Source organism: Anastrepha ludens, chromosome 2, assembly GCF_028408465.1.
Source record: "Anastrepha ludens isolate Willacy chromosome 2, idAnaLude1.1, whole genome shotgun sequence".
In the NCBI taxonomy this organism is placed as follows: Eukaryota; Metazoa; Arthropoda; class Insecta; order Diptera; family Tephritidae; genus Anastrepha; species Anastrepha ludens.
The window spans coordinates 130578854-130595620 of NC_071498.1; the positions used below are offsets into that span (position 1 = coordinate 130578854).

The 16767-nt window shown below is 35.6% G+C and overlaps 1 protein-coding gene across 20 annotated transcripts in view; it reads right to left on the reverse strand.

Moving 5' to 3' along the window:
- LOC128855325 (calcium-activated potassium channel slowpoke) overlaps positions 1-16767 on the reverse strand; it is a 307274-nt gene that overhangs the window by 104767 nt on the left and 185740 nt on the right. For 15 of the 20 annotated variants that reach the window (XM_054090147.1, XM_054090151.1, XM_054090142.1 and 12 more), the window contains one exon: positions 9611-9716. The exons of 1 other annotated variant lie outside the window; for it this stretch is intronic. In XM_054090147.1, the coding sequence (XP_053946122.1) occupies positions 9611-9716 (106 nt within the window). Of the gene's footprint in view, positions 1-9610; positions 9717-15337; positions 15444-16767 lie in introns of all 20 variants that reach the window. 4 more of the 20 variants (XM_054090145.1, XM_054090144.1, XM_054090139.1 and 1 more) reach the window with 1 other exon arrangement.

Here is a 16767-nt window from a genome sequence, read left to right on the forward strand (position 1 = left end):
ACGTCGTATTCGTATTCGTATACGTATTCACATTCGTATTCGTATTCGTATGCGTATTCGTATTCGTATTCGTATTCGTATTCGCATTCGCATTCGTATTCGTATTCGTATTCGTTTTCGTATTCGTATTCGTATTCGTATTCGTATTCGCATTCGCATTCGTATTCGTATTCGTATTTGTATTTGTATTCGTAATCATATTCGCATTCGTATCTACTCGTATTCGCATTCGCATTCGTATTCGTATTCGTATTCGTATTCGTATTCGTATTCGTATTCGTATTCGTATTCGTATTCGTATTCGTATTCGTATTCGTATTCGTATTCGTATTCGTATTCGTATTCGTATTCGTATTCGTATTCGTATTCGTATTCGTATTCGTATTCGTATTCGTATTCGTATTCGTATTCGTATTCGTATTCGCATTCGCATTCGTATTCGTATTCGTATTTGTATTCGTATTCGTATTCGTATTCGCATTCGCATTCGTATTCGTATTCGTATTCGTATTCGTATTCGTATTCGTATTCGTACTAGTATTCGTATTTCTATTCCTATTCGTACTCGTGTTCTTATTCATATTTGTGTTCGTATCCCTACTTCTCTAAAAAACAACAGGGCATGTACCATTGTAGAATACTGCAATGCTACAACGTTGCGGGTTACCAGTGTAGCGCAAATTTTTCCTCATATCAAAATCAAAGCTGTCTCAATCAAACATAAAGTTCTTCATCTCGTAAGAGATCACTTATAGATATTCTTAGAGGTGTAGTAAAAGTCATTGAGTTTCGATCAAATGATTCTAAAAGCTCATTGCAGTACTTATAGATTAAAAGCTTTCTCTATAAACATATACTTTATATATTCTGGTGCACCTGTGCTCACCTAATTAACTCACTTTATCTTTTTACAATATTTGCTATATTTCTCATACTAAATTTGTTTCGTTAGTTGTTTATAAAAATGTAGTTTATTGTAAAGGGTCTCTCAAATCTGACGCCACGATGTCAGTACTGAATAATTCATAGGCTGTACCATTTTGTATGTCATCTGTTTTTTACGTCATTAAGCGTTAAAATTATTGAAACTTATTATGAAAATGGTCGATCTTTAAGAACAACATATCGCGAAATTCGTGATTTTTGTGTGGAAATAATATTCCGAATGAGTCGACGATTCAAAGGACAATAGACAACTTTTTTGGTATGCATTTAATTCTTGTATGACAAAGTGTAAGTTTTACGTCGCTCAAATTCAAAAAACTTGCATATGAATATAAATGTTGATAAAATATTGTATAAGTTTAAATGTTCTTCGCCCAGCAACGAAGCTTTAAGCGCGCGTAATTTTCTCCGTTGGGAAAATGTAAAATTACAAACGTAGAGCAGTACGATTTCTAAAGCTTATAAAATTTCCAAATCAGAATGGTTTCTTGCCGTCTTCGTAATCTGGGTGAGAAAGTCAAGCTTTCAATAAAAACGGCGCAGGTAGTGTCGTGCTGAAGATCATCTAATGGAACGCGCTAACAGTTCGAGATTGAAATACTAGATGCACTACGTGTAACTTTTAGGGAACCCAAATAATAATGCCAGTAATACTTTGAATTTAAATTAATTTCATTAATTTTTCAGTGCCTTTAAACTTTTAATGCAACTGAATTTCAACTGACATTTTGTTTTGTTTTTGTATTTCATGTATTTCAAAATGCACCACCAATAAAATCTGGTATCACTGTGGACCGAATCGGTATATCGGTATATGCGTGACTACAAGTCAACTGGGACAACCTAACCCAAACTAATCTATTCATAGAGCACAAAAATGGTACGAAATTCATCACATTGGCTATTCTAAATTTTTCTATCGCTTGGTGCTGGTATTCTTAGTAAACTGAGTTTCATCAATGCTCTTTCCAATCAGCGCTCAGTCGACAGTTTACACCTCCAATAAATATTCTACACGCATCCCATGTTTTTAAACACCTATGCCAACAGTTTAAAGTATGAGCAGTACTAGTCCTGTCATCTCTTTCTAAATGCTTTAACTCTCAATTTAAATTGCATTACTTAAGGATAACGTCTGAGTAGATGTTGAACAGGTTCGCATATGAAATTTTAAGTTCTGCTAATAAAAAATATAAAAGCGATTAAAATTAAAACTTTTACATTCCGGTTGATTATGAAATGCATAATGGAAGTACACATTAAGCTAATCGAGCACTAAATTTTTCTTATACTATAGATAAAAAATATATTTGTTTAAAAACATTATAATCCAGTTGCTACAGCCGGTAAGCAAACACATAAATGCTTATATTTTAGATGACACTTATTTTTACAAAATATTAATACATATAAATGTAGATATGTACATACGAGTATAGTGTTTAAATTTTTTTGAATACAAATATAGCTCTTATATTTACATATAGACAATACATCAAAAATACATTAAATGAGACTATGAATTTCGCTGAAACGACCTATGTTATGTGAACGAATTCATAATAACTTAGTTCCCTAGTAGCGCTTGGAGTATTTTAGAAATGAAAAGATAATATGTAAAAAAAATATGTATATATATTTATACCACCTTGTTCAAAAACTTCCCGGAACAAGCGCACATCTGTGATTAATATTCCTACCAAATGTTTGAGTAAATCTACCTCAGAACGTGTTTTCGATTTGTTACAGTTTTGAAAATGGATTTGAATTTGCAACATCGAGTTTGTATTAAATTTTGCTTCAAAAATGGATTGAATGGTATGAATATCTAGAAATATTGGGAAACTACTTCGGTAATAATAATGTAAAGAAAACAGTCAATTACGAATGGCACGAACGCTACAGAAGAAATCGCGAGTATATCGAGGATGGCGTAACGAGAACGTAGTGGCAGGTCGTCAACATCGAAAACTGATGAAAACATCAATAAAGTGAAAGAAAAGTTGAATAATTACCACAAATTAATCATCAGAGAGCTTGGTAGAGGAATTGAACATTGCTTATGGATCCGTTAAGGACATTTTAGGTTTTGTTTTTTTATCGGGACAACCAGCAAGTGCAGCTCTCATACATTAATTAAGTTCATTGTACTACACTTGGATTCCCTTTTAATTTTCTTTAAGTCTACCCGACTTCCGAAGGAATCTGAGTAGATCTTGTGGTGCCAAGGAGCCAAGATGGTCGCTTCTTAACATATCAGTGCCAAAGACCTCAAACTTGTTTCGAGCGAAGGCGGGGCAGACGCGCAGGAAGTGGTTCGCCGTCTCATCTTCATCTTCACAAGCTGGTACACACTGCCCATCATCAGCCCAACCGTCTGCACTACCTTCTGCTTATTGACAGAAGGGTTTGCGACAGTCGATCGGACCTGAGAGGTAGCATCAGTTTAGTCCATCTGCAGCCTACCAAGCTCGCTTATGGGTTGTAGTTACCCATTTGCTCACCGTGGGCGTGGCAAAACGGGCTCTGGGGTAAAGAAGTTGGCCTCAGAGCCCATCTTAGCTAAGGAGTCAGAGGTTAGTTAATGATTTGAGTTTGCGCTGTGTCGCTGAAAAGTTGGCCTCAAAGGAGCTGAGTTTAACGCAAAAAATTAACCTTATAATAGGACTATGAATAAGTTCGTGCGGTTTTTTTTCGAAATTTGAAACTTTATTGACGTAAAATGGTTACAAATTTAATTTTCAAAATATTGTCCATCGCTTACTACTACTTTTTCCCATCTTTCTGGCAATTCACGGATTCCCTTTGTGAAAAATTCGGTCGGTTTTGCCGCAATCCACGAATCGATCCATTTTTTGACTTCATCGTAATTACGGAAGTGCTGGTCAGCCAGGCCATGTTGCATCGATCGGAAGAGATAGTAATCGGATGGCGCAAGGTCTGGACTATACGGCGGGTGGGGTAGGACATCCCATTTGAGCGTTTCTAAGTATGTTTTGACCACTTGTGCAACATGTGGCCGAGCATTGTCATGTTGCAAAATAACTTTGTCGTGTCTATCGGCGTATTGCGGCCGTTTTTCTCGCAGTGCTCGGCTCAAACGCATCAATTGTCGTCAGTAGACATCCCCCGTAATCGTTTCATTCGGTTTCAGTAGCTCATAATACACAACACCCAGCTGGTCCCACCAGATACACAGCATAACCTTCAGGCCATGAATATTCTGCGCCGACGTCGATGTTGAAGCATGGCCAGGGTATCCATACGTTGCCCGACGTTTTGGATTGTCGTAATGGACCCACTTTTCATCGCCAGTCACAATTCGATGCAAAAAACCCTTTCTTTTGTGCCGTTGAAGCAGTTGTTCGCATGCCATAGAACGGCGTTCAACGTCTCTTGGCTTCAATTCATACGGCACCCAATGGCCTACCTTTCGGATCATTCCCATGGCTTTTAAACGTTTGGAAACGGTTGATTGATCAACTCCCAAAGTTTTTGCAACCTCTTCTTGCGTTTGAGCCGGATCTTGATCGAGCAATTCCTCCAATTCGGTATCCATGAACTTTGGCGGCGCACCCTCGCGTTCTTCGTCTTCCAAGCCAAAATCACCACTTTTAAAGCGTGCAAACCACTTCTGGCACGTTCGCTCAGATAGAGCATGCTCACCATAAACTTCCACCAAGATACGATGACTTTCGGCTGCTTTTTTCTTCATATTAAAATAATGAAGAAGAATTCCCCGCAAAAACACATTATTTGGCACGAAATTCGACATTTTCAAGTGTGGTAAAAATATTGTTGTTTACGCTTCAAATAAAAAACTTATACTGACGTTTGTGCCTTACGACAGTAGCTCTCCAATGAATGTTTGGAAATGTGGATCGATGGAATAATAATCAAGTTACGCCATCTGTTGTAAAACCGCACGAACTTATTCATAGTCATAGATATCGCCAAAGACATGATTTTCAAGGCTGAGTCCGACCCAATATTCATCAAATGCATTATTACTGGAGACGAGACGTGGGTTCATGTGTACGACATGCAATCCGCACATCAGGTGAGAGAGTGGAGAGCTCCGAATGAACTAAGATAAAAAAAAAAAAAACGTGTCGGTTTCAGGCAAAACACGAAGTGAAGGTCAGGTTTTTGTGGATTGCAACGGAATTGTACACCACAATTTTTCCCCGAAGCTCGAAGAGTTAATAAAGACAATTAGTTATTATTAATTATTATGCGTGAAGCAATTCGCCAAGAAAAGAAAGAATTTGTGGGAAAATAACTCCTGAATTTTGCATCATGAAAACCCACTGTCGCCTAGTGCCATCACTGTTCGTGAAATTTTTAGCAACAATGAAATTAATATCTTCCAATAGCCTTCGAATTTAACTGAAATGGCTCCATTTAATTTTTCTATGTTGAATGGAGTCAAAAAACCACTATGGGAAATGCGTTTTAACAGCCGGAAAGAAGTAATGAAAAATGTTTCGAGAGCTGGATTACACGTTGGCATAAGTGCGTGCAGTTGATGGGGAGTAATTTGGGTGTTTGCCCGAGCTCCTCCTCCTATTTGTGGCGTGCGTCTTGATGTTGTGTCACAAGTGGAAGGACCTACAGTTTCACGCCGTTTCCGAACGGCTTTTTATTGAGAGCTTTTCCATAAGTATATGCATATTAAAAACTCCAAATTTGTCGATCATCAAAGTCAGATTAATAAGTAGTTGTACGTATAAACCAGCAGGTGCTCACTAATCAGAAATCTATTTAAATTATTTGGATCTTAATTATTTGCAATGTATATATGTGTAAGTGATGAAACGGAAGCGACATTGCAACTTGTTTAGTGATATAGAACCATAATATTCAAAAATAACACGGAACCAATACGTAGAAAAAGAACCCTAAATTAAGAGGTAAAAAGCAAGGATGATAGAATACAGTACTCAATTCGCCTGGGACCAAAAGGAAACCCGAGTATTATATTACGGACGTCGCGAGCGAAGAAAATTTATTCAGAATCGACTTGGATGCGTAGATTTCTCATGTGAATGTCAATGAATTGTACTTTACTTTTATATCTGAACGAGATATATAAATTGAATAGTTAATGAAACGCAACGCCTTTAACATTTGAAAGGACACGGATTGAAGGATAAGGATTTGAAGCTAGCCCTTATATCAAGAAACTCCTCAAAAAAAACAAATTTGGAAAGTAGAAGAGATTAAAAAGTTCTGCACAATTATTCCTCAGAAAATTTTACCACAGGTCTCACGCAAAACTTTCATATATTTAATGTTGAACGGAGCCTTTTTGTGATAGTTGACCAGTAGTAATTAAAAATGTGTTGAATAAACTTAGCGTGGAGTTTACTGCATTGAGCACATAAAGGGTTTTTCAGTAAGAGCGCTTCAACTTTTGAACCTTTTTGAATAAAACACAAACGGTTTGACTTTTTTAACTAATTTTTTTTTTATTATCGAGTTTGAACATCTACATTTAAGTATGAAATTCGTTTCTTTTGCATGACCACCGCGTGCACGTTTTACGAAGTACAATCGTTGAACCACTCTTTTGCATAAATCGGACGAAATTCCAGCAATTTCGCGTTCAATATTGGCTCTGAGCTCACCGGCTTGTTACTGTAGACCAATGACTTCACATAACCCCAAAACGGGACGGCTTGTTAAATGGACCGTAAAATGACCGTAATGCTCTTAAAGTAGCAGCAACAGAACGATTATTTTCATAAAAAATTTGCACGATTTGCAATCGTTGCTCAAGTGTGTAGCGTTCTATGATGAAATGTATACTAATGAAGTTTACAAATGACAAGCGAAAAATAAAAAATATTGCGTCGTTCGCCCTCCCTATCGGAAAAATTTGAAGCGCACCTATTAAAAAACCCTATACTTCTTATGAAAACAAGAATTTGGCTTAGAATCAAAATAGCCGAGCCCTTTACCGGAGTTATGCGATTCATTTATTCAAGAAGTTGAGAAGCAGGCATTCTTGCACAATTCGGTGGCACAAAATGCCGGAAATGTGTCTTCACTGTTTTAGAGGTCTGCTGTCAGATCTCATTTGATCTCATTTAAATATTTTCAATAAAATATAAATATAAAAATGTACTTCGCTTAAGGGAGCTGCGATACTCTGCCTTTATTAAAATAGTTCAGAGTAAGGTATAGTGCAGAAAATAATTAATGCAAAAAGCGAATAGTGAAAACACTGAAAAACTGAAGATTTAGTGGTAATGCGAAATACTCAATCCGGATATACAATTCGAGTAAGTAGAGGTTATAAGTAGAGGCAAACTGTGTTGACATTTATATTCAGTAAGGTTTACCGCTTCCAAATTGTGGCAATTTACTTTTAAAAAAAATCTGTTCACGAAGTTCAGAGATCGAAGTGTTGAGAAAGATGCCGAAATGTCGATTCGTTTTCGTTCTGAACTTATTGGCCTTTGTGCTTCGACTATGTGGAAAATTTTAAGTAAGGATCTTGACGTACGTGCCCATAAAATACATCAAGAATTGAAGCCATCGTTTGCGTCATATGTTTGCTAATCGGGGTAATTTAGATTTTTTATTCGAATTTATTGGAAAAAGTAGTCTAAGATTAGACTGATCAAATGGACTAAGTAACTCATAGCCGCGGCGGCTATTAAGCAATGCCCAGGGAGCACTCTGATGGCAGTAGATATGGCATTTTCACCTCATATTTGTTTCCAGTCTAGCAGTACACTGACCTACAGTTTCAAGCCGGCTCCGAACGGCAGATATTTTTTATGAAGAGCTCTTTCATGGCAGAAGTACACACTCGCAGGTTTGCCATTACCTGTCGAAGGGGGACCGCTATTAGAAAAACTTTTCCTTCATTTTGCTCTTTCTCCGAGATTCGAACCAGGGTAGTCACGCACCAACCTGTTCGGCTACGGCGGCCACCTCAAATGTATAGTAAAGCTGGTATTTTAAAATGATACACGATTTAATAAGAAGCTACTAGATAATGCCCTACAGGTATCGCTTTGTGAAGTAAAAACCAACCGTATAATTTAAAAATTTGCTGAATCGAAAATAAGCTTTTTACCGCCACAGGTTGACAAAATAATAAATAGTATATAAAAAATATACAAGACCTGCATGTTTGCATGAACAAGTATTGGATATATCAAACAATATTTTCATTATACCCTGTTGTGTGCTTTATGTTGACAGCAGCGCTACCACTGAAAACCAATGTCTGTTAATTAGCATTCTCTGCAAAAACGGTAGTCATGTACAGCGGCTAGCATGCGTTGATGCGCTGCTACTGGCATTTTCGCTCACGCGCGCCATAGATCTGCTTTTGAAAAGAGTTAAGTAGGTAAAATAAAAAATATTTTCGGCTTTGAAATTGTCTTAAATCGAATGTTAGATGTCATTATTATAAACGGCTATTCTAGTAGGCGACTTGAAAATATATGTATATTGGGCAGCCATGTGGCCTATTCAAACAGTTTTAGGCAATTTATGAATCCTAAAACTGCTGTAGGTTTAATTTCTGCCATTAGGCTTGGAACTATAATTTAGTCTGTATCGTGGCACTGCTGGGCAGTCGTGTAGAAGATGTTCTGTTGTTTCTTGTGCCTCTTTCATTAAGTTTAAAATGTGTAAAAGTAAATGTCCTGTTAATAGTTCAGTATAAAGTTTTATGTCATTTTTGCTGAGCTTAGGGATTGCCTCTACCTTTGTACGTTCTATACTAATGAGTCTTTTTGATTGCCGCATTCCCGTTTGGGTTCTCCAGTACTCGATAGCGTCCAGTTATCCCCGCTCACGTAGGAGGGCACTTTTGAAGCTGTTATGCTATTTATGGGCTTAATATCGATATAAATCTGTCGAAAATCATTATTTTTTTTAACTACATTTAATACTTGTAGAAGAAAATCATCGAGTAGATCAATGCGGACGTAATTCTTTAAAAAAATGTTATCTTTGACTGTTTGTTATAATTTTTAATAACATTTCAGTGGCTGGAAAAAACGTCGTTGCTGTAGTTAAAAAATTTACATACATTTTTAGTTAACCGCTATCTAACTATGAATGCATCTGATTCCCAAATATTTAATATAAAGATGTATGTACGTGTACTTGGTAAATGCCTTTTTTCTATTATATAAGTAAGGTGATGAATTTCATTACACTTAACAGTTAAATTGTTGACGAATTTATTACACAAATAAATACTTTACACAAACAAAACAGATAGTGAAGATATAAACTCAAAAACAAAATCACATTTTTTAGGACACATTGGTTAGACGAATATTGTTGTTGTTTTACCAATCATTGCCAAATTGACACCAATATAGAATTGTTTACACACTTATTGTATTTGTATTTAATTCATGACATTTGTGTGAGCCAGTGAGCGAGTATATGACAATGTAAACAGTTATGGACAATAAATCAATCAATTTTACACAATACAGCTTGTGAGCATTGAAGTGGTAGTTGTTAATGATAAAAAAATAAAATTTGTTAAGCAATAAACTGAACAACAAACGAGTTAAATAACAATTCAATAAATTAGAATATTATAAAGTAAAGATGAATCAAACACATAGGCGATTTGAACCAACTAAACGATGACACAGTAATAGATGAACAATCGAATGTTTACCTTAACCCGTTGTAGATCAATTGGATTCATAATGGTCCCTTGAAAGAATTCCACTGTGGTAAAATGGCGTTTGAATAAACCCTCAAGTTCCAAGTCAGGTGGTTTACTTTTGAATTTTCGATTTAAAATTTTTGTTCGGTTTTATTTTTGCGGTTGGTGCAAGTGTGTGTTAATATTAATGCGGGCGTACATAAAACATGCGGTTTTCAAAAAAAAAAAAGGACAAAATCGTTTTTGAAAATAGTGTTGGGTTATAGTTTTTTATGAAGAGAATTTTTTTTATTATAGTTTTTATTTTGGTCACATCAGAAGTTGTTGTTGTTGTTTTTGTATTTAAATTATTGCAGGCAAATTTGTCGATTCACAGAAATTGTCATAGAGTAATTTAAATATGGCATGGAAGAAAAATAAAATATGCAAATAATTAATTTTTTTTAATAAAATGGATACAGTAATAACCGTCAAATTTGTAAACAAAATTACTTTAAAGTATTTCTTAATTTTAAAAGAACTTTCGTGGTTCTTCACGTGAATTCATTTTACCTAAATTTTAAGCTCTAATTACATTATATATAAACATGTACATACATATAAGCATTTATCTACAGACTGTATACTATGGATATATAATTTTTGGATAACATAATAACTAAGCTTAGAATGATAAAACGCTTAAAAAATTATATACAAACCATCCTTTACCAGCGAGACTAACTTGATTGAGCGGTACTTCTACATTTATGTATGTAGTTGCCCCTGTATAAATAGTTTGAAAGCCTCTATCTGCAGTTGTATTTAAACGGGCTGAGTTAAATTTCCTTATCGTTTGTCGGTATGCAGTAAGTGGTGCTCTATGCTTGTAATACCATTTCCCCAGCTGCATATCTGAAATGGCTAATGAATTACATGGGGAATTGAGAGCGTACGCTGCTGCCTGCGTACTACAGCTATGCATTCTAGCATGGGAAATGAATAAAGAAGGCCAACGTTGCATTATATAAACTTGCAAAAAAGCAGTCCGTATTAAAAGAGGGGGTGTGATAACACGTCGAGTTCTACATTGGCTCTATACTTAGGCCAATCTTAATATAAGAAATGGAATGCTTGTATGCTCAAAAGCCAATTTAAACTAAAATCATGAGTAAGGTCCAAGGAACAGCGTTTTTATGCATCTCTGGTGCTTTAAGGACTATCCCAAACAAAGCGCTGGAAGTGCTAGTCAACTCGTTTGCACTAAATTTTGTAGGGAAACACGTGGTCACACCTCTATTTTGCACACTCTGAATATTCACATCCAGCAAAATGGACTATTCTATTCTTAGACACACCTTCGACAGACTCTTCAAGACGAGCATACCGTCAATAAGAGAGTGGCATACACCAAAGCCATTGAGTTGCCTTCAGAAATTTACCGCTTCGCCGTAACAAAGTACTGCCGTTCGCTCTATCTATATTTCCCTTCGTTCTACGTATGTATGTATGTATATTCCCCTTCGCTATCAATAGTGTTGCGCTCTCACACAATTCATTTCTGTAACTGTTCAACTCGTTCAATTGTCAATTGTGAGCAAATGGAAGCAAAGTTCCACGAACATTTTTTATTTTTTCTTAAACGAGTAAGTTACTGCTTATTGGATTCTAACTAGTGATCGGGCGTTAACTTAAACACAAGATTAAAATTTAAATACGAATTATAAGAATATGTAACCAAAAGTTTAGTAAATTTACAGATTTTAGTGAAATTTCTACCACACTTAAAGTATGGTTTTCACGTTGCACCCGACTTCACACATGGAGAAAGGTTTGGTTCCAAGCCAATCGATTAGCTTGACTGTTGAGTATTTTCGAAGGAGTTAGGACTTGAACTATCCATTTTACTACCAGACTAGATCAGCGTTTATAAGACAGAATATCTAAGAAGTGGCTGCGTATCTAAATACGCATGCCGTAACAAAATTTACTATAAATAATAGGACTATGAATAAGTTCGTGCGGTTTTACAACAGATGGCGTAACTTGATTATTATTCCATCGATCCACATTTCCAAACATTCATTGGAGAGCTACTGTCGTAAGGCACAAACGTCAGTATAAGTTTTTTATTTGAAGCGTAAACAACAATATTTTTACCACACTTGAAAATGTCGAATTTCGTGCCAAATAATGTGTTTTTGCGGGGAATTCTTCTTCATTATTTTAATATGAAGAAAAAAGCAGCCGAAAGTCATCGTATCTTGGTGGAAGTTTATGGTGAGCATGCTCTATCTGAGCGAACGTGCCAGAAGTGGTTTGCACGCTTTAAAAGTGGTGATTTTGGCTTGGAAGACGAAGAACGCGAGGGTGCGCCGCCAAAGTTCATGGATACCGAATTGGAGGAATTGCTCGATCAAGATCCGGCTCAAACGCAAGAAGAGGTTGCAAAAACTTTGGGAGTTGATCAATCAACCATTTCCAAACGTTTAAAAGCCATGGGAATGATCCGAAAGGTAGGCCATTGGGTGCCGTATGAATTGAAGCCAAGAGACGTTGAACGCCGTTTTATGGCATGCGAACAACTGCTTCAACGGCACAAAAGAAAGGGTTTTTCGCATCGAATTGTGACTGGCGATGAAAAGTGGGTCCATTACGACAATCCAGAACGTCGGGCAACGTATGGATACCCTGGCCATGCTTCAACATCGACGTCGGCGCAGAATATTCATGGCCTGAAGGTTATGCTGTGTATCTGGTGGGACCAGCTGGGTGTTGTGTATTATGAGCTACTGAAACCGAATGAAACGATTCCGGGGGATGTCTACCGACGACAATTGATGCGTTTGAGCCGAGCACTGCGAGAAAAACGGCCGCAATACGCCGATAGACACGACAAAGTTATTTTGCAACATGACAATGCTCGGCCACATGTTGCACAAGTGGTCAAAACATACTTAGAAACGCTCAAATGGGATGTCCTACCCCACCCGCCGTATAGTCCAGACCTTGCGCCATCCGATTACTATCTCTTCCGATCGATGCAACATGGCCTGGCTGACCAGCACTTCCGTAATTACGATGAAGTCAAAAAATGGATCGATTCGTGGATTGCGGCAAAACCGACCGAATTTTTCACAAAGGGAATCCGTGAATTGCCAGAAAGATGGGAAAAAGTAGTAGTAAGCGATGGACAATATTTTGAATATTAAATTTGTAACCATTTTACGTCAATAAAGTTTCAAATTTCGAAAAAAAACCGCACGAACTTATTCATAGTCCTATTATATTCTCGGATAGCCAGCCGGGCATTTAATCAATGAATGCGGCTAAAGGTTGCACAGGAAAGCCGGGAAGCTCTAAATTAAAAATATTAGCGTCGTATTCAAGGTCAGCCATATCTGGGCTACGGGGCAAACAGATATTGAGAGAAATTGTAAAGTCGATGTGTTAGCCAGCAAAGGTACTACTCTTCAACTGCTCAGCGATAGAGTTACTATTACTAAATTAAAAATTAAGAATCACATTATCCAGGAGGCCAATAGATCATGGAGAGATAAAGGCAAATGTGTAACAACTAGGCTACTGTGGCCGCAAATAAATAACAAAAAGACAAAGGACAAAGGGACATGTCTAAACTAGCCAATACCGTTATGAATAATTCAAAAATAGGGAACTTAGTATCGTACAACTTGAAGCCGAATGCGATTCGAACACAACTGACTTGCGAACATCTGCTCCAAAGACTTACATATATGTAGTGCTGAACAATTATCGGCGCTCACTTGGGATGTCTTATTATTTTTTATTAACTCGCCGCATTAATTTTTACTTGTAATAAAATTTTTAAGACTTCTTCTTATAATCATTTTTCTTTTCACTTTTCACTTTTTTTCGAATATCGCATAAAATATAATGGAGAATACGTAGAGCAACTTAATCAAGTGAGTTTCGCTGGGAAATGTTAAAGTATACATAGAGAACTTTTCAATGTCTATAACAGATAGATAAATACCTTTTCTTCATAAGTAAATTAACTAAGTATTTAATTAAAAACTACTTTACTTAACCAATAAAAATCGTTTTAAAGCCAAAGCGCTAATTATAATATAAAAATTTAGTATATAACTTTATATAAACAAATGACTAAAGTTTTATAGAAACGCATTCATTGCAAACTATAAAAATAGTTCAACTTTAAAAATTCTACCTACATAAATACATACATAAAAATACAATAAAATATATGATCATAAGTAGGCAAACTATTTGCTAAGAAATTTAAAAAAATATTATTTTAAAATTTTTCTTTTGTGTTTTGTTAGAAAAGATTGAGCGTCGATAAAAGCTGGTTGTTTCTTTAATAAATGTATGTAAGTTGGTAATTGAAAATTTTACAAACATTCTAAAAAATTCTTTGGAAAAATTATACATATCACTAAACGCTCTAGCAACAGAATAAGAAATTGTTGTCAAAGACTTACTACTTGAAACTCTCAAACAAGACAATATTGATTAAGGAAAAAACGTCATTCCAAATTGAAGCGGTGATGAGGAAAAATTTCATGTGTATAATGCAGCTTTTCAAATTACGTAAAAGAAAAAGAAAAAAATTAGACTTAACAGAAAACAAAAAGCAAAAAGTAAAGAGTATAAAATTTTGCACAAAATCATAGGAAAAGGCCGGCTAGGATAGAAGACAAAGCAAAATTGCGTTTACAAAAGAGAATGGACGTCATTTGAAAATAATCAATCATACTAATGGCGATTTCAAAGCAAAGTAGCAAATAAAATTTGAAACCGACAAAGAATTGAAATGAAGCAAAAAAAAAAAACAAAGACAACAAAAATAAATAAGAAAATAAATAAAAAATAAGAAAATACATCCCTGAAAAAATGCATGTTTGGATAAAATGAGCTGAGGGCAAGTGAATGGATTGGCGATGGGGGTGGCAGACTAAGAGAAAGCAAATATGTTAAATGTAGCAAACTCCTCCAATGAGGCGACTATGTAGACAAGGTGGAGAGTTAGGCAGTTAGGCAGAGCAGATGAGAGAGGGACCGAATTGAGATTTTTATGTATGCACATAAATAATACACAGGCTTATTTGCTATACAGCATTGCACTGCACTTGCACATTTCAAGTTGCAGCAACTTTTTGTCTCCATTCTTGCTAGGGGACAACCTTCAAAATCGATTTTTTCCAGTAGTAACTATGCATGATTGCGACTGATACTCGTATACACTGTGATATGGTGGGGTAATGTAAGCTAACTGTAGCGGAGGTGGCGACAGTAGTGATGGTGGTGATTGATGGTGATTTTTGCTCTAGGGTGGTAATTACTACTGCAAAGTGACTTGTACTTCAGTGGGCTTGCGTAGGCGTAGACACACGCCATAAATGAATATCTGCTTGCGTATGAAATAAATTGGTCTATGACCACGAAATATTGGACACAAACGCGCTGCAATCACATAAATACATACACTCTTCATAGAAACGCACACAAACAGCCTTAAGTAGCAGTGTGGTTGTAGTAACATTTGCAGTGACATTGAAGAATTACGTGTATCTGCCAAAAAGTTAAGTTTTTTTTTTTTTTTTATACCTAAGGTACAAGTATTGGGAAGGGTATTGGGCTTTTTTTTCAGCTGGTGTTTAGTGGTTTGGGTATTTCGTTTGAGGACTTGGACTTCCAATTTGGCTTGGTTTTTAGTTTTGACTCTCTGTGTGTTTGTTGGCTGTATGTGTGTACCTTGACTCGCTCCAAATCGACGGCATTCATCATGGTGCCCTGAAAAAACGCCACTGTCGTATAGTGACGCTTCAGCAGACCTTCTAGCTCCAGATCAGGCTCCTTGCTGTATACAGAGTTTGGATATTTATATGTAGTAGGTATTAATTGTTGGGTTAGATTGAAGAGTTATCAAAGTTATTTTACTAGTTATTTTTTAATGAATTCATTTGTTTTAGTTAATTTACTAAAGCAAAAAGATTTTCGGTGATATTTTTTATATTGCTTCAATAATAATTAATATTAATATGTATGTCAGGAACTTAAATAAGTCATTCAAGTTAGTCAGATAAAAATATTTCGATACATTTTTTGTATGCCCATATATATATACATATATTACTTCTTAATTTATTTGAATAAGCGAAACCGTTGCAAATAAGCTTAAATAAAATATGCGCTATATAAGATTCGAATATAAAGAAAATAGGATAAGTTCGTATTGTGTTTTTTAGTATTAACAACTTGGTTTTGAGTATTAAAAACTTGTTTTTATTATCTCGTTTATGTTAAGATGTTACAAAATTAATTTTAATAAAAAAAAAACGGCATACCGCACATTACGAAAATATTCTTTTTTTTTTTCATTATACAAGCGAAAATCATTGTGTGTGCCTGAATTTTAACCAATCTATGTTTTTAATCCCCCGCGCCACATTTAAACTTTTTTTCCAAGGAGTTTAAAATGCGTCAGTGAGAGTCCAGAATTATAAAAATTATTATCTATAGGAAAAAAATTTCCAAAAATGTACTTTGACTGGCGTATCCCTCAATGTTCCTGAAGATTTTCATAAAATAAATTAAATATAACATCACACACAAATTGCACAGATTGTTTGCTGCTAGTGGTGAATCGTGCGACTTTGTCTACGATTTTTAGTTTAATGTTTTTAAAATACTTAAATAATCGATTCTAGTTTAACGATTTTCTTTATTTGGCGTCTAATAATGTACTCAATTTAATACTAAAAAATATGCTTAAGCTAAGACGCCCAGAATTTAATTCGTTCGTTTTTTACAATATCTACCCATTTTCACCATAAGGAAGGTATTGGCAATTTGTGTAACTGTGAATCCGGAGAAGAGTGATTTGGAAGTTTTAGTTTATAAGCGAGTTGCCACGCTCCATTTCCCAATATCTACCATATTTCATCATAAGTATGGTATGTACGATTTATGTATTCGCGCCAAGTTTCAGTTCCCTAGCGTAATTGTTTTTGGAGATATATTAGGTATAACATCATGGTCTATATACCATATGCCACGTCCCTATATACAGGGGTGAATATTTCTGCACTAACGGAAGTTATTTATATAATATTAAACTCATTTGCAACAGTTTTTACGAGTTTTTAAGCCTAATCTTTAAATAAATATAAACAATGTAATAA